At 36.8% G+C, this 24,710-nt stretch overlaps 1 protein-coding gene across 1 annotated transcript in view; it reads left to right on the forward strand.

Annotated features, from left to right (window-relative positions):
• The window catches only part of LOC107007176 (CBS domain-containing protein CBSCBSPB3), a 33,743-nt gene extending 9,998 nt beyond the window's left edge, over positions 1-23,745 (forward strand). The window contains exons 5-14 of the mRNA XM_015205674.2: positions 10,135-10,213; positions 10,305-10,418; positions 10,545-10,611; positions 18,244-18,349; positions 18,448-18,506; positions 21,235-21,341; positions 21,423-21,559; positions 22,514-22,596; positions 22,703-22,792; positions 23,119-23,745. Coding sequence (XP_015061160.1) covers positions 10,135-10,213; positions 10,305-10,418; positions 10,545-10,611; positions 18,244-18,349; positions 18,448-18,506; positions 21,235-21,341; positions 21,423-21,559; positions 22,514-22,596; positions 22,703-22,792; positions 23,119-23,289 — 1,013 coding nt within the window. The 3' untranslated portion in view covers positions 23,290-23,745. The remainder of the gene's footprint in view (positions 1-10,134; positions 10,214-10,304; positions 10,419-10,544; positions 10,612-18,243; positions 18,350-18,447; positions 18,507-21,234; positions 21,342-21,422; positions 21,560-22,513; positions 22,597-22,702; positions 22,793-23,118) is intronic.
• Positions 23,746-24,710: the final 965 nt, after the last annotated feature.

Raw genomic sequence — 24,710 nt, forward strand, 5'->3', positions numbered from 1 at the left:
CTGGCGCTGAAAATTAGAGGAAAAAGATGGGACTGAGCTGAAGAAGAATAAGAAGAGAGAAGGGGTTGGGGCGGCGATGGGTTAAGTGGGTTGAAGGAGTTTTTGATTAATCTTTGAAAAAGTTGTGTGCGGAAGATGATAAATTCTTTTCTTTTTTAATTTTTTTATTATATAATTTTAATAATTTAAAAATTAAAATTTTGAAGTTTAAAAAATGATGCCCACTCGCCTTAAATACGTGACTCTCTCGCCAAATCAGCTACTTTAATGTCACATAAGCATGGTCAATGGTCAGAAGGGTTCAATATAGTGTTCTATATGGTTGGGAAAAGGGTCTGATATACCCCTCAACTTTGTCATTTGGAGCTGATATACCCATCGTTATGAAAGTGACTCATATATGCCCTTACCGTTATACAAACGACTCACATATACCCCTGCCGTTACAAAATGGCTCACATATAACCTTGATTTAACGGAAGTTAAAAAAATTAGTTTTAAATTTATATTTATTACTTTTAATTTTTTTTTAAAAATTATTTGTGGGTGTATATGATTCTTCTATTAAAGTTCAAGGTATATTTTAATTTTTTTAATACATAAATTATTTTTTGACTTCTTTTATTATAATTATTTGAGTTTTTTATTCTTATTTTATTTTTTTCTTTCATTCCTTTGTTTAAAGAAAAAAAAATTTAAACTATAATTTTTTTGTCTATATTGTAATTTGATTTTTATATTAGAAGAAAAAAATTTGGTCATCTACAATAAGTTTTACAAGAATATTAGTGAAACATAAATAAATTTGATTATCAAAATAATAATTCTAAATTAGCCATTGAAATAAAAAAAAGTCAAAAAAATGTTTGACGAGGATTAAATTGACTCATATGGGATTATATTTTGTAGAAAAAGATGATAAAAAGTTAGATTAAAATTATCTTTTTTTTCATTTCCGTTAGAGGAAAAATGTGAGCCATTTGTTTATAAGTAGGGGTATATATGAGCCACTTATATAACAAGGGGTATATCAGCTTCAAATGACAAAGTTGAGGGGTATATCACACCCTTTTCCCTATTCATTTTAGGGGTCCAGATGACAAAGGGGTAAGTAGAAGGGTTCAAAATACAAACTGATAAAAGTATAAGGGTCCACCAGACCATTCCGCGCCTGTTATATGGGTGGTGCAAAATGTAGTTAACATTTTAGCACATTGACCTCGTAGTATCAGAATGCTCCCAGGCAATCTTCCTGAGTGAGATAACTCTCTTCTCTACTTCCTAGGGGGAGGGTCTTTCTTTCAGATGAGTTTTGGCCAGAATTTGATTTCAATCCTTGTCTTTTTCATTGAACTATTACCTATGTGATAGTTTGGTTCTCTTAGATTCAGTCCGGTAATTTCTGGTCCTTATAAATTGGGGAAAATAGGATTTATTTCAATGCTGCCTTCAAATCATATGATATTACTAGATGGAGATCTGAAGGAACAGTGTGCTATGAATGGGTTGAAAGGAACAATGTGCTATGAATGGGTTGAAAGGAGCAAAAAAGTGATGAGAAGATCCTCTATGAGCAACAAAATCGTTGTGGATTTGCTTCACCCTCAGAGAAGCATCAGTGATCTGAGAAAGTCAATTAGGAGATGGAAAACTGCAGAAAAAGAGGCGGAACACTTCTGCACAAGAAAATACAAACGAACATGGGAGACATATGAGTATCATATCCATTAATGATGGGGGAGACCTGTCCTTGTTTTTCATGATCTTGCCATGAATGCAGGGTGGTATGACATAGTTCTCAAGATTGAAAGCTCATTAAATGCCCCAAAAAATTGGGAAAGGCAAGTCCACCAAGAGTTACTGAAGCTTCGTACCCCTATGCTCGAGCAGTCAAGGATAGTAAATGGCTGTCAAAATCCATCAGAGAGGCAGAGACAAACAACTTGTAGGAAAACATTGAAGCACTATCTCAAATGGAAAGTCATGAGAATGGGCTATTGAAGAGATGTCGACTGGGACATCTGGAAGGGAGAAATAAGGTGAAACCTACACTGTGAGAGGTTAGACGATGGTCATCCTTGTTATGGTAAAAGTCTTTCGGTGTTAACATTTATGAGTTGTATGGTGGAAAGTTTCTCATTGAATTCCCCAATGGTAACATGGCAGAACAGACCTTGCTAGGGCAATTGAATTGGAAGAACCAAAGGTTCAATCTGGAATGGTGGTTTCCGTCCGTAGGTTGCACCCCCAACAATATCTTGACAAAGGAAATATGGGTTAGACTAATTGGTATCCCTCTCCATCTTTGGTCAAGTCAAGTGTTTCAAGAAATTGGAAACCTTTGTGGAGGATGGCTAGCTATAGAGAAGGAGACAGAACTGAAGAATCATATGATGTGGGCGAGAATCTTGGTAGAAAATGATGGAAGAAACATGCAAAGAAGTCCATGTCTCCAGGTATGGGGTCGTTTACCATTTCCTAATATGGGCGAAGAGTCACGTGAGAGTTGAAATGTTGCCAGAAGTTGGGAAAGGGTTCCTAGAGCAATTGGAGAAGAAAACAAGAGAAGTACAATCCCCTTCTTTATGCAGAGGTCCATAGGCTGCAAAGCCGGCAAAGTCTGCAAGAAGGGTACTCAATCTCTTATTTCAAGGGATTTCCCAGTTGGAGAACATGTGGGTGGATCCTGGATCACAACTGACAGTGAAGAAAGATAAGGAGCATGTGAGAGGCACATACCTCATTTAAATGAGGGGGAAATATTGGGCCTCCATCAACAGCCCAATACAAGGAAAAGAGTTCCCAGAAAACTTGGGCTTGATTACTCAAGCCAAGTGATTTTCAATGATATTTTAGGGAAAATACCCAGAAGATGAAAATTCTAATATATCTCTTGATTTTGTTGAACTGCGACACAGTCGAGAAACAGAAAATACACACATGTAAAGGAAAAATCAGATTATTCACAAGGAAAAGAAGATGACAAACATGGTGGGAGAAACAATAATCGAATCACTGCACCACTTGATTAAAATTGAAGAGAATGATATGGACATTGTGAGAAATATATAGGAAAAAATATTATTGAATTGTGTGTCTAAATTGTTACATTGAGACCCTATTTATAGACACTACATTAGAATTCTTTTCCAACTAGAAATCCTATTCTAATTCCTATTCCTATTTTAAGTAGGAAATACTTATTTCTATTCTAACACTCCCCCTCAAGCCGTTGCATACAAATCGTGTGTACCTAGCTTGTTACAAATGTAATTAATACGAGGACCTATGAGGGACTTGGTGAAGATATCTGCAAGCTGATCATTTGACTTCACGAATTTCGTAACAATATATCCTGAGAGTATCTTTTCTCTGACAAAGTGAGTTAATCTCAATGTGCTTAGTCCTATCATGAAACACCGGATTTGATGCAATATGAAGAGCCGCTTGATTACACATACAAGTTCCATATGATCAATTTTGCGAAAGTTTAGTTCTCTCAGCAATTGTTTGATCCAAACTAGCTCACAAGTTGATGTCGCCGTTGCTCGATATTTTGATTTCACACTAGATCGAGCAACCACATTCTGTTTTACTCTTCCATGACAGTTTTCGAATGTCGAACGTCTGTCGGAGGGTGATCCTGCCCAATCAGCGACTGTATATCCAATGATATGCTCATGGCCTTGATCCTCAAAGAGTAGTTCTTTACCGGGAGCTGACTTTATATATCGTAGAATATGAACCACTGCTTCCCAATGACTTTGACAAGTGGAAGTCATAAACTGACTTACAACATTCACTGAAAAAGAGATGTCAGGTCTAGTCACTGTGAGATAATTCAACTTTCCAACGGTCGTCTATACCTTTCAGGATGACTAAGTGGCTCCCCTATCTTGGAAGGAGTTTAACATTGGGATCCATAGGATTGTAAATAGGTCTGCATCCCATCATTCCTGTCTCCTCAAGAATGTCTTAAGGCATACTTGTGTTGGGAAATAACAATAACTAATCTAGACTGAGCAACCTCAATACATAGAAAATACTTCAATCTGCCAAGGTCTTTAGTCGAGAAGTGCTTAAAGAGATGTTGCTTCAAATCAGTGATACCATCTTGATCATTACCGGTGATAACAATATCATCAACGTAACAACCAAATATATACATAGACTTTGTGCAGAATGCCGGTAAAACATCGAGTGATCAGCTTCACTACGAGTCATGCCAAACTGCTGAATTACTGTGCTGAACATCCCAATCATGCTCGAGGAGGCTGTTTCAGACCATTGAGTTACCTATGCAATCACCATACAAGGCTATTAGACTCCCCCTGGGTAACAAAACCAGGTGGTTGCTCCATATAGACTTCTTCCTCAAGATCACCATGCAGAAAAACATTCTTAATATCCAACTGATGAAGAGGCCAATGACAAATGACAGCCATAGATAGAAAAAGGGGGACTGATGCTATTTTATCCACAGGAGCGGAAGTGTCACTATAATCTAGCCCAAATATCTGAGTATACCCTTTGGCAACAAGGCGAGCCTTAAGTCGATCAACCTGACCATCTAGGTCAATTTTGACTGCATAAACCCAACGACAACCAATCATAGATAGGAAGGGATGTCACTTTTATGTAAAGCCGACATCTCATCAACCATAGCCTGTCTCCATCCAGAATGAGAAAGTGCTTCACCTGTAGTTTTAGGGATAAAAATAGAGGACAGAGATGACACAAAGGCATAATGGGGTGATAATAGGCAATGATAACTTAAGAATGTTTAATGCGGGTTAGTATTTCGAGTGGATCATATACCTTTTTGAAGTGCAAGTGGTTGGCTAGGAGAAGACAAGTCCTCAGCAGGAGCAGGGTCTGACTCATGACATGAATCATCCGGGACTAGGGCTGGACGCGGACGACGATGATAAGTTAGTAGTGGTGGGACTACAATTGGAGATGTAGAAGTAACCCTAGTTTCCTCAAAGGTTGGCACAGGTAAAACCTGTGGTATAGGTAAGACCATAGATACATCAGGATGATCAGAAGATGTATAGTAAGGCTGAGACTCAAAAAATGAAACATCAGCAAACACAAGGTGTCAATGAAGATCATATGAATAACAACGATACCTTTTTTAAACTCTAGAGTAACCTAGAAAGACACATTTGAAGACTCGAGGAGCCAATTTATCTTTCCCTGGGGCTAAATTATGAACAAAACATGTGCTCCCAAAGACACGAAAGGGGATAGGATAAAGATGTGACTGCAGAAACAATATGGAATGTGGAATCTAATTTTGAATAGAAGAAGAGGGCATTCTGTTAATTAAGTAACAAGATGAAAGGACGTATCGCTCCAAAAACACAACGGAACATGGGATTCAATGAGAGTGCGAGCAATCTCTATGAGATGCCTATTCTTTCTCTTTGCGACACCATTTTGTTGAGGAGTGTATGGACAAGATGTTTGGTGAATAATTCCTTGTTAAGACATAACTTCCTGAAACTGGGATGATAAGTATTCTAAGGCATTATCACTACAGAAATTACGAATAGAAACACCAAACTACTTTTGTATTTCAGCAAGGAAACCTTTGAATATTGAAAATAACTCAGAACGATCTTTCATTAAGAAAACCCAAGTGCATCTCGAATAATCATCAATGAAACTAACAAAATAATGAAATCCTAAGGTGGAACTGACTATACTAGGACCCCACATATCAGAATGAATTAATGAAAAAATAGACTCTGAACGACCCTCAGTACTACGTGAAAATGTAGCATGAGTGTGTTTCCCAAGTTGACCCGACTCACAATTTAATGTGGATAAACTAGACAAAGTAGGCACCAACTTTTGCAGTTTGAATAGACTTGGATGTTCCAAATGTTTGTGAATTAGATCTAGGGAATCTATAACAGAGCATGCTGTTAAGGAATTAGAAGAGGTAAGATAGTAAAGGCCTTGTGATTCATGTCTTTTTCTAATCGTTTGTCCCGTACTACGGTCCTGCATGAGAAAATAATCATAAAAAAAGCTTATGCTACAATGTAGGGCTTTCGTCAAACGACTAGCCGATGCTAGATTAAAAGGGAAACCAGGGACATAAAGAACAAAGTCTAGGGTGACAAACGATACAGGTTTGGCTTTTCCAAACCCTTTTGGTTTTGCTTGAATCCCATTGGCTTAAGTAATAGCTGGGAGAGATTGTGAATAAACAATATCAGAAAAAAGTGATTTATTACCCGAGTTATGATCAGAAGCCCCTGAGTCTATGTTCCATGATCCAAGGTTGCTAGACTGCGACACACAAGTAAACGAATTACTCGTAACAGAAACATCATGCTATGCAACCGAAACTACTTGTGGAAACGTTTGTTTATTTGGACGATACCGAAGGAACTCTCTATATTCCTTTAGAACAACATGATCATAATTGGGTGGTGGACCATGTAAAATATAACATATTTCTCGAGTGTGTCCAAGTTTGTGACAATGACTACACTTGGATCGAGGTTTTCCAAAACGTTGTGTATTTGCGCGATTTCAAAGGAGCTCAGTATATTCCTTTATAACCATAGGATCATAACTGGGTGAGGGACCATGCAAAATATAACATATGTCACGAGTGCGTCCAGGTTTATGACAATGACTACACTTGGATCGAGATTTTTCAAAACGTACTCTCCCCAGTCTATTCTCCATAGACTGGTATGTACGTGGGAAACTGTCGGAAGCTATTACACTGGTCTGAAAATTTGGAAGCTGCCGAAATCTGCCCACATTGGCATGAAAATTCTAATTTTGCTAGGATATTGCCTTAAACTGCCCTTAAAATCACTGGAACCCTGATTTCGGTGATCGGATCTGGAAAAAACTATATGGGTTTTGATCAGAAACACTAGACGACCCCAACAGAAGAAAAAAAACTCAAAAAAAGTGACCGGAGCAGCACTCACGCGCCGGCGCGTGAACAGATCTCGTCGGAAAATTTCCACCTCCGATTGGCGCGTGGGGGCGCGTGGACGGGTATTTTTCGGTGGGTCTAGTTGGGGTTTGGTCGCTTGGGCTTCCCGAGCCTCGTGACGGTGTTGTCTTTTGCACAACAACTTCAGAATGAAAGATGACACAAATCAGTCCCACCGTCCTCACCGAAATTTGACACTAGTGACTTGAAGTTCTCACCAATGCTCTGCTACCATATAAGAAATATATAGGAAAAAATATTATTGAATTGTTTGTCTAAATTGTTACATTGATACCCTGTTTATAGACACTACATTAGAATTCTTTTCCAATTAGGAATCCTATTCTAATTTCTATTCCTATTTTAAGTAGGAAATACTTATTTCTATTCTTACAAACATGATAGATACAGAAGTGGAGGACATCAGAACTTCCAAAATAGGAGACCAATATCGATCACTGAAGTGGGAGAGTGAGAGATAGAAGAGGCAGAACCACTACAGACTCAACAACAAGAAGTGGTCAGTAATAAAGAAAGGGAGACATCAGTATGGGTACAACAAAACTTAATCAAGTTGGGGAAGATTCTGGGGTCATGAAGAAGAGGCTATTACAAGTGGATAGCGCGAGACAAGCAAGGAGAATGGAACCAGAAATAGTGTGCATGTAAACAAGACTTCGAGGCTCCCAAGAATTGAAAAGCCTAGTGAATTTTGATGTTAAGTTAAGTCGTTAAGAAATAGTTAGAATAGGAGTAAGGGGAGAAATATGACTATATGTCATTGATGAAATTCAAGTTAGTTACATGGCATGTAAGGGGACTGAATGACAAGGACTAAAGAAGATTGGTTAAAAGTGTGATGGAGGAGAGAAATTTAGATATCATTTGTCGGCAAGAAACCAAATTAGAGGGGAATATGGAAGAAAAAGTTGGACAAATATGGGGAGGTAGTGGATCAAATATGCAAGTTTGGAGGCTAGTGGAGCTAGAGGGGGAATTTTAATGTTATGGGACAATAGGGCCTTGAAAGGCAACATTGTGGAAACTGGAATGTACACTTTGACTTGTAAATTTGAGTCTCAATTGTACAACTACTCTTGCCATATCACAGGGGTGTATGCCCCTAATTTTTATATAGAAAGTAGGTCTGTTTGGGAGGAATTGGGGGCTATAAGGGGTATAATAAAAGGACCTTGGGCTGTATGTGGTGATTTTAATGTAGTAAGGTTTATCTCGGAGAGAAGAAATTGTGAGAGAAGAACCAGAGTCATGAAGGAATTTTCAGATGTTATTGAAGACCTAAATTTGGTAAACCTACAGCTAGAAGACAACAATTACATGTGGTTCAAAGGGGACAATCTCGAGGCAACCTCTAGAATTGATGGAATCTTGATATCAGAAAAATGGGATGACAACTTCAATAACATAAGGCAAAGTGTTCTACAGAGACTCATATCAGACCCTAGTCCTGTAGCATTACAAGGGGGTGTATGGAACAAAAAGAAGAAGCACTTTAAATTTGAAAATTGGTGGCTTGGCATAGATGGCATAGAAGGATTCACTGATAGAATCAGTAGCTGGTGGCATTCTTTCAACTTCTCCGGGAGACGTGACTTTATTCTTGTTTTAAAACTTAAGGCTCTAAAAACCAAACTTAAGAATTGAGCATTAGTGAACAAGGGAATCTAGGATCAAAAAAGAGAGTTCTTCTCAAAAAACTGAGTTTGATCAGATTATAAAGGGAGAGGATTAGGATTATCAGAATGGGAGATTTCAAGCAAGAATTCAACTTTACTAGAATATGAGGAGTTACTATAAAAAATTAGGAAATCTCATGGAGGCAAAAATCCAGATCACTATGGCTCAAAGAAGGGGATAGGAACACCAAGTTCTTCCACAAAATGGCCAATGCTCACAAAAGATACAATAACATCGATCAACTTGTAATCGAACCCCTTCTCAGGATCCTTCAAGAATAGAAGGGGAAATTGTAAAGTTTTCCAAGAAGTTGTACACTGAAACAAACAGTTGGGCCTGCATTCAGCATTCAGGAACAACAATTGCCCCACACTTAATGGTGAGGAGAAAATGCATTTAAGAAGAAATTTTGAGGAAAGTGAAGTTCTAGACTGTTTGAAGATGTGTGCAATCGATAAAGCCCCTGGCCCTGATACTTTCACTATGGGATTCTTCCATAAATGCAAAGGTGCCAAAGAATTGATGTACTGGACTCAATTTAGGTTCAGATAGCTAGATTTGATGATCTTATTGTAAATATGGCTCAGTACTATGTACAGTACTGGTTGTAGTAATATACAAAGTTACCTGTTTAAAATAAAAATGTAGTTAACATGTTAAATTTAAGAACTCAAACATAAAAGAAATGTAATATTGTACAAATTTCTTGAATTTAATATTGATTTTTTTGTAATTTTAGATTTTTGCCTGTAAGTAAAGTTCTATGTTGTGTTCAATATTATGTTAATGCTATTTAAATTTAAGTTCTAATTTAAACTAATAATATGTAATTCAATCAAACTTGAATGTATTAAATTAAACTACTAATACTTATATTTTTCTTAACCAATCAATTTGTTATATATATACTTTAATGGAGTAGCACTACGTATAACTGAACATCAAAGACACTTTGACAGCTTGGTTGAGATCGATTCAACCCCTAGGCCCACTTAAGAGAGCGTAATTTATGAACATACTGTGTATATTAACTTTTACAAAAATGATCTTAATTTTTCTAAAAGTAAGTAGGCTAGAATTGCCATTGTATTCGAAGTGCTATTTGTTAGAGAGTTATGATTTATACATCTTTTAATAGCAGGTCTGCAACCAAATGCTAGATCAATGCTTGTGATATGCTTTTCATGGACTTTTTGGCCTTAGAAAGGCCATTACCAGTGAATGGATATGTTGAGTTGAATGTTCTACTTTGAAACAAAGTTGACGATTAGGTAGACATGGACCCAAGTTTGCTTAGCTAACATATACAAGCAATATAAACTCTCTATCTTGATGCTTGGTCAATTTGCATTCCTCTCAATTTGTTGCTTACAGCAGATTGCTCCTGATTACTTTAAGCTCCTAGTACACTTATATGTCTGAAGTATGGTAATCGGCCGCCTTATGGTTTCTGCACTCTGTTTCAGCTCCATCTGCATTTATAGAAACCCTGCGGGAGCTGATATTCAAGCCCTCTTTGTCAGCCATTGTTTCTGAAAATACCAAGTACAGTTCAACTTCCCTCCACCTCTTAAATTTGAGAACGTGTTCAGATTGACTTTTAGTGCCTGATTTTGATCTTGCTATGTGTCATCAGGGTAGCAATAGTATGCCCCTCAGATCCTGTGTATGTTGCTGCTAAGAAGATGCGAGAATTACGGGTCAACTCAGCTTTAATTACTGTTGGAAACAAAATTCAAGGGATATTAACGTATTTACTTTTTCTTAACAAGCTCTAATTCTATGTATATCTACTAATGTTATTATCTTCTCATGCCAACTGCTTGGCAATTACGTAGTGGATAGCTAATAGATGTCTGCTGGTATTGTGATGCAGCTCAAAAGATATTCTTATGCGTGTTGTAGCACAAAATCTATCCCCTGAGCTGACACTGGTGGAAAAGGTTTTGTTTTCTCCTCATCTCTAGCTATCTTAATTCCATTGAGTTCCAAATATTTTCTGTACTCTACTGTTTTTGTCAGCACAAAGTGCAAAAACATACAAAACCTTCATAAGTGAGAAGTGAAGCACACAATTCTTACCGGAAGTTAGATACTACTGACTGTAAATAGATTAAAGGACTTGTATTAATCAAGTGCAATAAAAATTACTTGTCTTATTATCTAGTGTATAATAATGATGATATTATTAGAATAAAGTTTCAAACGGAAACCACTAAAAGATAGCTTCAATCACAAAAAGTAATTTTTCATTTACAATTAATCAACCCGAAATATAATTAATTTACAATATTAAATTGTAGCTTTGATTACTTTAGTAATTATACTAGGAAAGTAGAAAAGAGAAGTTTATAAAGATTTGACGTGGCTATTTAAGAGGACTTGCATACTAGAAGAAAAGAAAGAATGAGTCATTTCATTGAGAAAAGAAAAGGTAAATAAAAAAAAGGTTGAGAAACACTAGTCTCACTGTCACTATCCAAAGTACACCCTAGATGTGACATGACAAATGAGACCTTGTAAACAAGCCACTTGCCATAAGCATGACGCTATGAATATCAAATAAAGAGATTTCAACATAAAGCGAGATATAAGTCTCAAAACTCTTTCCACTCGTAAGGAAATATCAAAAGAGTACATGACTTAACATAATGCGAAAACCAACTATGTCTGACAAAGCCTTCTACGACAATTGTTGTGGTTAGGAACAAACCCTAAACCTTGTAGAAAGTTTGAAAAATTGATTAGACATTAAAAGCAACAAAATGACGACGACTTGCCCTCGAAGCATGAGCTCTCTACCGGAGGAGCGTAAGATCCTATATTATAAAAAAAATGTAGGCACAATATGCATCAGTACTTTGGATGTACTGAATATGGGGAACATGCATTAACGTCAATGCATTATATATGCTCTCCGGCACAGATATGGAGGCCTGTCAATTTTTAGTTTAAAGAGTTTTACCTTTAGGTTTCAGATGGGTGGATCCGGCAAGCTCGCCAGAACACATCCAATAGGGGAAGATAACATCTTTTACATACAACGCAGGTTTCAAGTCCTAAGACATTACGAGATGTAAAGACAATGTTGGGAGTTGGTTTGTATGGGTGGAAAGCAACCAACGTCGGATGAGGAGTGGAAATTAGCATTAAAGTCTTGAAATGGTTGGTTGCAGTATTGATTGAACCGTCCAAACTGCAGGGGAGGACAGTTAAGAGGTGGAACATGAAGGACCACTTTGCAGAGTTCGATTGCACTCTCAAATACAATAGTAGCGGGAGATACATCAGTTTTATAGAATTACAAGGTCAAAAAAAATCTGTCATAGTTACTCTAGAATCTACATTCAAAGAAGGTTGGGGAAATATAGCTCACAAGATTGTTGGGTTTATTTATGAACCAAAAGAAACACAGGGGTTAACAGTAAAGGACAACAAACAATTCCACAAGTCCTACAAAGAAGCTCTTTTCCGTGATAGATGGGTGACGGAGGCAACGGAGAAGGCAGATATACAAATCACAACAAACAGAGTAAGGATCACAGGAGGCAAATCGCAATCATAAAAGGACCTCTTGTATAGATGCTTAGTAGGGAAATTCCAATACCAAACAAATGAAAACCCTAACTTGAATGATGTAAGTAGATGTGTCGGTAACTCTTGGAAGTTGGCAATAGAAGTCGAAGTGTATGTCATGAACGACGACAATTTTATGTTTGAACTAGCGTCAAGACTAGCATCAGAGCATGTCTTAACAGGCCAATGGACCTAGAAGAAGATGAAGTTGGAACTTGAATGGTGGAAACCAACAACTGGGTGTTGGCTGGAAGAGGTAACGAGAGATTGGGTATGGATCAGACTGCTAGGTTTACCTATGAATCTATGGTTGAAGAAGGTTTTCAAAGAGATTGGTAACCTATGTTGAGGCTATATCGAGACGGAGAAGGAGACCTCTCTAAAAAATCATCTTCACTGGGCTAGAATAAAAGTACAAGGTGACGGCGAATGGATTCCTAGAGAAGTAGAAATAATCTGCGATGATTTCACTTACACCATCCTGGTGTGGTGTGAAGCTCCAGTCCCAATGAAATTCTCAAGAAGAGGAGAGAGGAGAAGGAATAATACTCAGTAGTCAATAACCAAGATCTACTTTTGCATATAACAAAAGAGATAATAGCAGCTAAAAAGTGGATGGGCATGTGGGGTCTTCTAGTGAGGGGTCTCTCATGCAAGTAGGTAGATTTAAAAGGGGAGAATATAATGTTTATAGCTGACAAAAACTAGGTCAAAGGAAACTGGGCCCAAATTTGGGCACAATTCTTTTGGACCCAATTGCTGGAGAAAAGGCTAGAGCCAAAGCTTTACAAATCTATTCAGAAGACATTTTTAACATTGAGATAGCAGCGAATCAAAGGAAGGAAAATAAAGCTCAAAATCAGATAACACCATGGAATAGGGACGAAGGGGAATTGGAAGTTGCGAGACATGGTGGACATGATTGGAAAAAATAAGGAAGAATTGGGAGAGAAAAGTACAGGGATAATGGTACAAGCATTGGCAGAGGAGAATACAAATGGAGGACCAGAGGATGTTATCCCACTGGGCATTCGATTCCCAGAGGAAGACTACAACACACTGAGCACCTTAGAATGGATACAACAAAATATAATCAAATTGAGCTCAGAATTTGGGTTAATTTCGAAGGAGTGAGGAGAGGGGGAAGGAATTATTGATGAAAATTGACAGTAATAAGCGAGAAAGTAAGGGGAAACATAGTGAACAGCCAACATGCAAGAAGAAAGGGCAATTGGAACTAAAGAACCTGCAACTAGATTCTAAGTTTCACAGTAATGGCCCTAGAAGTAATGGGGGGTATTTGTCCATCATGAATCAATGAATTTAAACATTGTTTCGTGGAACGTGAGGGGACTGCATTGTGGGAAGAAAAGGTGTATGATCAGGAATATGTTAAGAATCTGGAAAGCAGATGTGTGTTTTCAAGAGAAAACTGGGGGGGGGGAGGGGGGACTGCAAACATAGTTAAAGAAATTTGGGGTAGTAGATGGGCAGATTATGTGCAACTATAAGTTAGTGGGACTAGGGGAGGCATACTAATTATGTGGGATAAAGAATATGGAAAGGGGAAGTAAGTAGTGTTGGAGCATACTCACTTTCATGTTGTTTCTCTGGCAAAAACCAGGATTTTAAATGGCACCTAACAGGAGTTTATGCCCCAAATGACAAAGTTGAAAGGGAAGAAACTTGGTGGTAAGTGGGGGCAGCTAGAGGTCTATTTATAGGCCCTTGGGTCTTATGCGGAGATTTCAATACAGTGAGATATCCCTCTGAGAAGTTCAACGGCAGTAGAATCAGCAGGTCAATGACAGATCTTTCAGAGTTCATTGAAGACATAGAATTAATGGACTTGTACTTAGCAGGGGGAGAGTTCACATGGAAAAAAGGTGAAAGACATTCCTCAGCAGCAAAGACTAGACAGGTTCATGATCTCTGAAGATAGGGATACAAAATTTAGGAATATCAAGCAGTCTACTCTCCAGAGAATTGTCTATGATCATTCCCCATTGATGCTACAATGTGGAGAATGGGGGTCAACCAAATCATATTTCAAGTTTGAAAATTGGTGGCTGACTACAGAAGGTTTCAATGACAGATTAAAGGTATGGAGGGGGTCTTTTAATTTCCAAGGAAAACTAGATTTTGTACTGGTAGCAAAGCTGAGGGCATTGAAAGAAAAGTTGAAAGCATGGAGCAAGACCAGTCAGGGGAACCTGAAACAACGAAAGCAACTTGTACTCAATCAATTGGCAGCAATTGAAATGATACAGGATCAAAGAATTTTGGAGGAAGGGGAGTAGTTTCCACATTAGCTCAGATTAGCTCTTACTACTGATTTGGAAGAAATAATCAAAAATGAAGAAACAACATGGAGACAGATGTCTAGGGCAGTTTGGCTCAGACAGGGGGACAAGAACACCAATTCTTCCACAAGGTAGCAAATTCACACAGAATAGTCAATACTATTGATAAAATCAAAGTCAGGGAAGAGTTACTGAACCTGCTGAAATTCAAAGAGAGATCACTGAGTACTATGAGAATCTATACTCTGAAACTGAGGATTGAAGGCCAAAATTGGAAATGAGGCACTGTCCTATGATTGCTAAAAATGACAACAACCAACTGATGCCCCTTTTAAAGCTCAGGAAATTTTAGAATGCATCAAAGCATGTGCGGGGGATAAAGCCTCTGGACTGGATGGTTGTTCAATGGCTTTTTTTAGACTGTGTTGGGATATCATCAAAATAGAATTGGTTGTAGCAGTACAAAACTTCTTCTATGTGGAAGGAGTATTTGAGAAGAGTATAAATGCTACTTTTGTGACTTTGATACCTAAAAGATAGGGGCAGAAGAACTTAATGACTTCAGACCAATAAGTTTATGGGGGAGTTTACAAGATAATTGCAAAAACTTTTGGCTGAAAGACTAAAGAAGGTGATGCATAAGCTTTATGAACAAGCAACAAATGGCCTTTTATCAAGAGCAGGCAGATCATGGATGCTGTGTTGATAGCCAATGAATGTGTTGATTCCAGGAAAAAGGACAAACAACCTGGGATCCTATACAAGCTGGATATCCAGAAGGCATATGATCACATGAATTGGAACTTTTTGATGAAGATGATGTAGAGGATGGGTTTTGGTCAAAGATGGTTAAAGTGGATCAGACATTGCATAAGCTCAGTGAAATTCTCTATTCTGATCAATAGAAACCCATGTGGGTTTTTCCCATCAACCAGGGTTTTGAGACAAGGGGACCCCCTATCTCCTTTTCTTTTTATATTGGCTATGGAAGGGTTGAGCAACCTATTCCAGACTGCAAGAGTAAATAGTTGGATTAGAGGTTTCAAAGTAGGGGAGAATTCGAGAAACAATCTAGAGATCACTCACCTACAATATGCAGATGACACTTTAGTATTCCGTGGAGCTGTAAGGAAGCACATGCTAATTTTGAGAGTCATTTGAAATATTTTTGAGGTTGTGTCAGGTTTGCACATGAACTGGAACAAGAGTTTCATTTATCATGTAAACACAGTACCAAATACTGAGGACTTAGATTACAAGCTTGGAGGAAAAGTAGGTGAACTACCAACAACCTACTTGGGAATGCCTTTGGGGGCTAAGAGCAAATGAAGTGGAATATGGAGTGGTGTAATTGACAAGTGTGAAATGAAGCTCGTGAATTGGAAGTGTCAATATCTATCCTCTGGTGGTAGACTAATTCTAGTCAACAGAGATGCCTTGCCATCATACATGATGTCTATATTCCCTATACCAGCCAAAGTAACCAAGAGGTTAGATGCAATTAGGAGGAACTTTCTATGGAAAGACAGTGAAGATAAGAAGTATTATTTGGTCAAATGGGAGGAGTTGCTAGTTAGCAAGAGAGGGGGTGGACTCAACATTAGAGATCTGAGTACGCAGAATAAGAGCTTGATGATGAAATGGTTGTGGAAATTTGCATCACCAAAAATCTCTATAGAAGGAAGTAATAACAACAAAATATGGCATGGAGGACAAGTGGATGACAGAAGGGGTGACCAGCCCTTATGATTGTAGTGTGTGGAGATCAATCAGGAATTATTGGCTACTGGTCAAAGATAGGACAAAATGTACGGTTGGTAATGGAGAGAAAGTGGCCTTCTGGAATGAGATTTGGTGCGGACAGGAGATACTCAAACAAGCATTCCCTGAGCTACATAGTCTAAGTCGAGCACAGGAAGCATTAGTGGCAGACTTACGGACAGGACAAGGGTGGAATTTACATCTGAGAAGAAACTTAAATGACTGGGAAATAACATCCATAGCAAGATTTCATGACAATGGTTAGGGCTACTAATCTAACAGAAGAGCAAGATAGATAGATATGGGAAGGGGAGAGTTCACTGTAAAATCTGCATATCGAGAATTGAGACCCATTGAAGAGCAACAAGTAGGATGGCCTTGGAGGATGATCTGGAGAACAAAAATCCCATATAAGGTGTATTATTTCACATGGCTTTTGGCAAAGGAGGAAGTCTTGACACATGTAAACTTGAACAAGAGGAAACACAACCTTTGCTCTAAATGTTATTTATGCAAAGAACAGGTGGAGAGAGTCAACCATCTCTTTTTAAACTGCAAATGGACAGATCAATTATGGCAAACGTTCATTCACAAAAGGAAGATCAAGTGGACATAACCAGGGAGAATCACAGAAGTTCTAAAATGCTGGAACATTGATGGAAATGCAGGAAAAGAGGAGGAGAGATGTAGGATTGTCCCAGCATTAAGGTTGGGCAACGGAACGGGATGTACCGATACCTTCCGATTCGTTTCGGTTCGTCCCGATTCAGTTGCCTACGGGACGAAATGGGACACCCTGAATCGGGACATGGAACGGAACGAAACCGAGGTTTGGTACCGGTGTACTGGTACCGATTTATTTTGGTTATGGTCCGATTCTGGTCCGATTCCGATTAAATAATATTTATTAATTAATTTATATTATATATGATATATTTATAAATTATAAGTTATATTTTATATTAAATAAGTACCACCCAAGTAACCCAACTTTCCCTATTTGTATTACATTCGAGACTTAGTTGAAACAGAACCCTTCCTAGAAGGTGGTTGTGTAAACTATGCATTCTACTAGTAGTTGTAAATTGAAATTGTAATTTATACTACAAATTTAAATAAATTAAATTGATATATTTTAATTTATGTAATTGTTTTATCCTTATTTTTATTTTTTTTAAATTACAAATTTAATTTATTTTAATTACAAGGTATAAATATTACTTATAAATTATAACATATTAATAAATAATATGTAATAACTTATAAACTTCAAAAGATTTAAATCTTGAAAACTTAATTAGACTTAACTTGCAAATTTAATAAGTAAAATTTTTATAAAAAATATCTATAAAATAACTTGACTAAAAAATTATAGTATAAATTTAAAAAATATTAATTTAAACTTAGAAAAATAAAAATATTTATATTTTCGTAAGTCAAAAAAATTAGTTTATGAAATAACTAGATGTGTCATCCCGTTTATCTCATCCTGTTCCATTCCAGTCCGTTCCGATTCCATCCTTGTATATAGTGGTACGGGACGGAACCGAGTATCCGTCTCGGTAATTTCGGTCCAATTCATCCCAGTACTGGTCAACGAACCGGTCAACTCGTTTCCGTTGCCATCCGGTATCGGTTTGTTCCGGTCTTGTGGTGCCGTTCTGGTCAAAAGTTTTTATTAGAAGAACAATTGTGATATTCCTTTTGTCCCACTTCACACTTGGAACACACTTTTCTTATAGAGAATGCATGCCATCATATCTTCTTAACTTGAATAGCTTGGGAGGGGAAAGGATTCTTTTAGTCTACAGCTTGGAACTGATAGGACTCAAGAATATGCAGGATTGTACACAAAAATTCTTTTTTGGTTTTCCTTTGTCGTATCTCGCTTATCCAAGGAAGAATAGTTCTAGTGAGACTTAGTCATGTTTTCAGGTAATGACCTCAAACCCTGAATGCGCAACACTAGAGACAACGATACTTGAAGCTCTGCATATAATGCATGATGGGAAGTTTCTACACCTTCCTATTATAGATAGAGGTGAGTATTTGCTTCTTGACATTTTGTTTATTTTTGTAGCTCTGATATTAATTGTGAAAAGTGATTTTCGCTGTTAAGTTTAACCTATATTGTTGCAGATGGATGTGTTGCCGCCTGCATAGATGTATTGCAGATAACTCATGCAGCTATATCTAGAGTAAACTTCTAATCATTTCTTATGTGTGATCACAGATGAATTCCTATTTTGTAATTTTGGCTTATATGAAGTGAATTTGATCATCGTAATGACCTCTTTCTCATGTATGGTTTGGCACACTGTTGCTCTGATATGCGTTTGGGCACCTGACACGGGTGAGGATCCAGTAGTCAGATTCATCATCACCTAAATTTTTATTTTAAAAAAAGAAATTCGGGAATATAGGTTTACAGGTACGATTGTTGAGATATAGAGAATAAATGTACATTATGGCATATATAAGTAAATATTTTGATGATTAATTAACGTTTTACTTAAGTTAACTAATAGCATGTTTGGACTTTGGCCAAATTTTTCAGAGGCCACAAGTACATTGTTTTCCAAATAGTGCTTATTTAAAAAAGAGAGGTGTTTGTCCAAGCTTTTAAGAGAAAAAAGAGAGGTTTTGTCCAAGCTTTTAAGAGAAAACAAGTGCTTATAGGAAGTGGCAGAAGTTGTTTTTCAGAATCTAAAAGTAGCTTTTTCCCGAAAGTATTTTCTTTAAACCACGGTTGAAAAAATTATACTTAGAAGCACTTCTAAAAAGATTGATCAAACAATAATTGTTGCTCAAAAGTGTTTTCTTGAATTTATGGGATATGCAAACTTCTCACCAAAAGTATTTTTTTGAAAAACACTTTTGGAAAGAGTAATTCTCAAAATAAGATGATTTTACAAGTTCAGCCAAACAGGCTATAAAGCTAGTACAATTAAATTCTTTGTAGACACTTATATCACATAAACTGAAATCAGACCAAATACCTTGTCAACCTATACTTCTTTAGCCATAGTGTATTCAAAGAGAACAAATTAGGTTGACTGACTAAATCTAGTGTGAATCCCACACCTACATACACACAGTGTTTTGGGAAGCGAGAGCAGAAAGAAGCGACGAGGGCTCGCTTTACAGAAGCGAGAAGCGTGAAGTGAAGCGCACTTTTTTTTTAAAAAAGCGACATTTAGTATAAAAATAAAATAATATTGAATAACTGAATAGAGGTAATATACTCTCAGGTTAAATGAAAATAGATAGTCAATAATACTCATAAGTCATAACATATAAAGCAAAAAATCAAAAACATAATTAAATCACAAAGACTCAAACTCCTATTCTTCAACAAGATCCTCAAACTCTACAAGCAAAAACGAAGTGTCAAAAAATAAAAAACAGAGCAGCAAGCATACACACTGATCACAGTCAGTGTACAGAAATAAAAACGAAAAAAAAACAAAAGAGTTGGAAAGAACAGAGCAGGCAGTAATATTAACAAAAAAAACAGGTCAGTAATTGTGAAAAGAAACAGTAGCCAATCGCAGAAGAGAAGAAGAGAAGAAGAAAAAAGTACATCAGAGAAGAGAAGAGTCCTGTTTGCATTATCCAAAGAGGAGCAAAGGGACAATAGAGCAGCAAGAGGAAAAGCAGGTCGAAGAGAAAAGAAACTCACCGATCAGATGAAGCTGGTTAAGAGAGACGCACTCGCGATCGTGAAGAAGAGAAGCAGCGAAAGAAGAGTAAAGTCGTAAAGTCGTGAAAGAAAATTAAGTTGTATCTATTTTAGATTTTTTTTTATAAGAAAAACCTATTTTTTTAAAAAAAACCCTAATTGTCGTTCTTTTTATAAAAAGCGCGCTTTATTGCTATTTCCATAGTGTCGCTTCTCGCTTCTTTATCTGAAGCGAGCGCCTTTTTCAGACCGCATCGCCTTAGGAGAAAGAAGCGCATCAGTAGCGCTTCACCTTGAAGCGCTTTAAGCGCGCTTTTCTGTGCTTTTCACAACACTGCATACATACAAAAATCATGTCAGGTCGACAAAGTGCGGCTAGGATTTTGAAGGATACGAGCTACATAGATTCCCTTTAGAGCTCTGTCCAAGTGTTTTTTGATTAATATGACATGCAGACCATATTCAATAGTATTGAGCATTTAGATGTTCTATATTATATCGTTTCATTAGTTGGTGATCCTTAAAGTTTTATATTTTTTTAAGCCTGTCGTGTTCTGCATTAGGCTTCTACTAGAATGTATCAACTCAATGGAGGGATCAATTTTGAAATGGGTAGAAGAGTCATGTTGTATTCTTGAAGAAGGCAACCCTTGTTGTATTCCTTCCAATGTTTCTAAGCTAGCATTTGATTATAAATATATGACCAAAGAAATTAATTGTTTCTTGCGATGAAGTGAAATATCAATTATTTAGTGTCGCTTCTTCATAAGAGGCTCATTGGCAAGGAAGAGTTTGTCTTAGAACCTTGATGAAGGCACTGAAGCGCACATAAAGTGTGACGAAACACTCAACACGTTTTGAGCCTCGCTTCAAAGCTTAAGCGCGCCTTTGATACGAAGATTCATCAGTGAAAAATAAATAATGAAGACGGTACTAACTAGTTATTCTTTAATATAATCTTTCCATATTCTATGAACAATCTCTTCTGGCGAGCTTGCATGTCCAGATCAAAGGACCAAAAAGGGTAGATAGAATTTGCTGGAGTCATATATAGATAGTTCCTTTAATAAAATAATAAAAGTAAGGGGTAAGTTTTAACATTTAAAAAGATTTTGCCCAAAAAAAGACGATTAATTCAACGTCCAGATTGACAAAGGACTTCAATCTAAAGGAGTGTATCATAGTTTTTTGAGGAAGGAGTGCAATCCCGAGAAGCTTGTCTAACATTTGCTGTTTTTCTAAAGGTGGAGAACAGCTCAGGTGCTGTCAATGAAATGGCCAATACTATGATGCAGAAGTTTTGGGATTCGGCACTTAACCTGGAGCCACCTGACGATTATGATTCTCTCAGGTAATTATGCTTCCTAAATGTTGCTTTCATGACCTGGGCATATAAAAGCTAACCGTGCTTTGTTCATTCCTTAAAATACAGTGAGATGTCTATGTCTCAATTGATGATGTCAGAAGGGGCAGAAGCAGGAAAATCTGGATATCCATTATTGGGTCTTGGAAATACATTTGCTTTCAAATTTGTTGACCTTAAAGGTCGTGTCAACAGATTTAATTTTGGTGAGTGCTGCAGACTTTATTGCAATGTGCACTAGGAACATTATTCAACCTTCTGTATCATTGAATTTACTTGATTTTCCTTCACAAGAAGATATACTCCCTCCATTTAAATTTGCACCAGACCTTACCTTTTGTCCAATAATTTATGCCACTTTTCTATATAGAGTAGGTCTTAAATACCAACATTGCCATTTGACTAATAAACGCTTTCGACAGGGATGATATGACATGTTAAGTTCACAAGATTCAAAGAGTATTCTTTGGCATGTTATAACACTTTTAGCTTAGAACCATATGATTCAAAAGTCTTCTTACATTCTTCAATTTTGTGGTTAGTCAATCTAAGATGCATAAAATGAAACAAAGGGAATAGTTTGTTTGTTTCTACTTGTTATCGTTTCATTATTAGAAATACTTTGCTGAATGTATGTTTTTGTTGTGAACAACTGTGTTTTGCGATAGATAATGATCACTTTTAGCATCTGAGGTGCTATGAAGCTCATTTAGATATCTTCCAGCAACTGTATTTGATAATATTTTTTCATTTTATCATGAGAATGTCCTCCCTAGCCGTTGGAGAATGTAGTTTGTGGTTCATTGCAAGAGTCCAAAAGTGGAGAATTTCTGAGGTTTTTGTTTTGCTGAAGTTTTGTACTAAAAGACTAGAGTCTGACTAAGCCTTGAAGTGTGCAAGCTGAAGAGACTGGAACTTCAATTATTAAAGCGCTGTAAATTTTGGCTGAACAGGACAGATTTCCTTGAATAAGGTTAAAATGTCTGATTGAAGCACATGTCTTATGCTGGTTTTGGTGCATATTATACAAGCTTTTACACCAAAGATTTAAGTCTTTTACTGCATAGGAATTCCCTCTAAAATCTTACGAGGTTCTATTCATGCGCCAGTTTAACTTAATTCTAGAGCATGCATCTGACACTACGCTTCTTCTTTCTCAGGCTCAGAGAGCTTACTGGAGCTTGTCACTGCGGTTATGCAAAGATTAGGTGCAGTAGATGAACAAAATCGTCCTCAACTTTTGGTAGGTGTTGAGAGGAATCTTGTGCCACCTTGATGAATTATGTTCTGTTTTTCATGTAGTATATGGAGATGAAGGTGGTATGAAACTTTTTATATTCTTATTGTAGTATGAAGATGATGAAGGCGATAAAGTTCTGCTGACAACTGATAGTGATCTTGTAGGTGCAATTAGCCACGCCAGATCACTAGGACTAAAGGTATGCTGATGCCTCCTTGTTTATGCTTTTCCTCTTGTGTTGACTTCAATACATTTTAAGTTAGGGTTGTCAATTTTGAGGATGATCTTGTGGCACAAGCAATTACATCACCTTGTTGAAGAATGAATTTGTGATCATAATGCATGAGGGAGTTTGATAATTAGCTGTACAAGGCACAGAAATGAAACCAATAATTTAACAATCTGTATGTGTTAATTCGTCCGGAAAAAAAGCATCAAAAGTCGGGGATCATGACAAATTTCCAACTCTATCTATTTTGGTCCGTGGATTTGTCAACTTTCATGACTGCTACATTTATTTTGTAGGTCTTAAGATTGCATCTAGATTACTCTGATGTAAAAGCAGTGCAAGGATTGAGTAGTCCCTCTGTAGAGAATGATGGATGGGGTTCAGTGCGCATGGGGATTTTTGCAGGTGCTGTTGTGCTAACTAGTGTTGGTGTATTGGCCTATTTGAAGCGCACCAATACATGGTAAGCCAAATTTTAAGGATTCTATTATGCTAAAAAGGCGATAAAGATCCCTTTGATTGGTGTGATATTTTGGTGGCCTGGCTTTTATTATTGGTCGAGGAGGGCAGCTGATACATAACAGTAGCTATAAAGGATGAATTTTCTCCCTCTCTCTAATGCCAACTGGTTGAGAAGAGGGGTAAAATAAATAAGAAAAGCAGAATTTATCAGTCTTAAGTTACAGTAGTAATCTGACAATACGATGCCTGTTGTAAGATCAATCAATTTTGATCGAATATTTAACCATTTCATCTGACTTTTGCTGGAGCTTGTGAATTCTTCCAAGTTCCAGGGGATGTAAATAACAGCATATGCGTATCATGCTGCTCATCATATATTTGAACCCTTTTAAAATTCAAAGGGAAAATACATAAAAAAAAAAACCCTAAACTTGGCAGTAAAACTCATTTTAGTACTTAAACTACACGGGCATTTAAATACCCCCTTATCATCTTTGAAGTGATTTTTTTTTTCATCCTGAGACTTGAGACTAACACCACTCTCACCCGCCACATCATATCCACGTAAGCGACACATCATAACCATGTAGGTACATCATTGATTTTTAGTTCTTTCTTACTTATTCACTATTTTCTATTTTCTATTAATCACTTTTAATATTAATTATATCAATTAATTAATTTATAAATGCACACCCCAGCCCCTCTCTTTCATCTTTCTTGTTATTCACCATTTCAACCTTCAATACTTTTTTTCTACACTATTTAACAATTTTTTTAAATAACTAAAATGAAATTATTCACTATAATATTCACACTATCTTCTTCGAATCCACCCCACGCATTTACCCTATAATACTCACATTATCTTCTTCGAATCCACTCCATGCGTTTACCCTTTTGGATGAAGAATCTTATTTGTTGTCAACTCAAATAAGAATGAAGATTACATGAAAAAGTTGATAAAAAATATAAATTCTATGAGAAATATTTGAATAGATCTAGAAATAAAAATGGGTCACTCAAAATTAAGAAAGTTCACATTTACAAAAGTGACACCAATAATATAGAGCGAAATTAAGGTCAATAAAATGACTTTGATATTGAATTTTACGGACTAGTAAAATGAAATTTTTTTTTTAAAGTGGGAGGAAGATGGAGGAGGACGTGTTTCAATGGAGAAAAAAAGTGTATTGTGAAAGACAACAAGATGAAAAGAAAAAAATTAAAGAAATTAAGGGAACCTAGTAATTCTATATACCTTTAAGTAATTTTTTTTTTTTACATATTCTTAGATAGTTAATGTATCAATAAAAAGTATATAAAATATTAATTATATATTGACCAATAAAAAAAGGTCATGTGTAAGACTTCAAAAGATTCAACTTTTTTTTCTTTTTTCACGCTTTAAGGAGAGTATACTCAC

The sequence above is a fragment of the Solanum pennellii genome, chromosome 12 (genome assembly GCF_001406875.1).
Source record: "Solanum pennellii chromosome 12, SPENNV200".
In the NCBI taxonomy this organism is placed as follows: Eukaryota; Viridiplantae; Streptophyta; class Magnoliopsida; order Solanales; family Solanaceae; genus Solanum; species Solanum pennellii.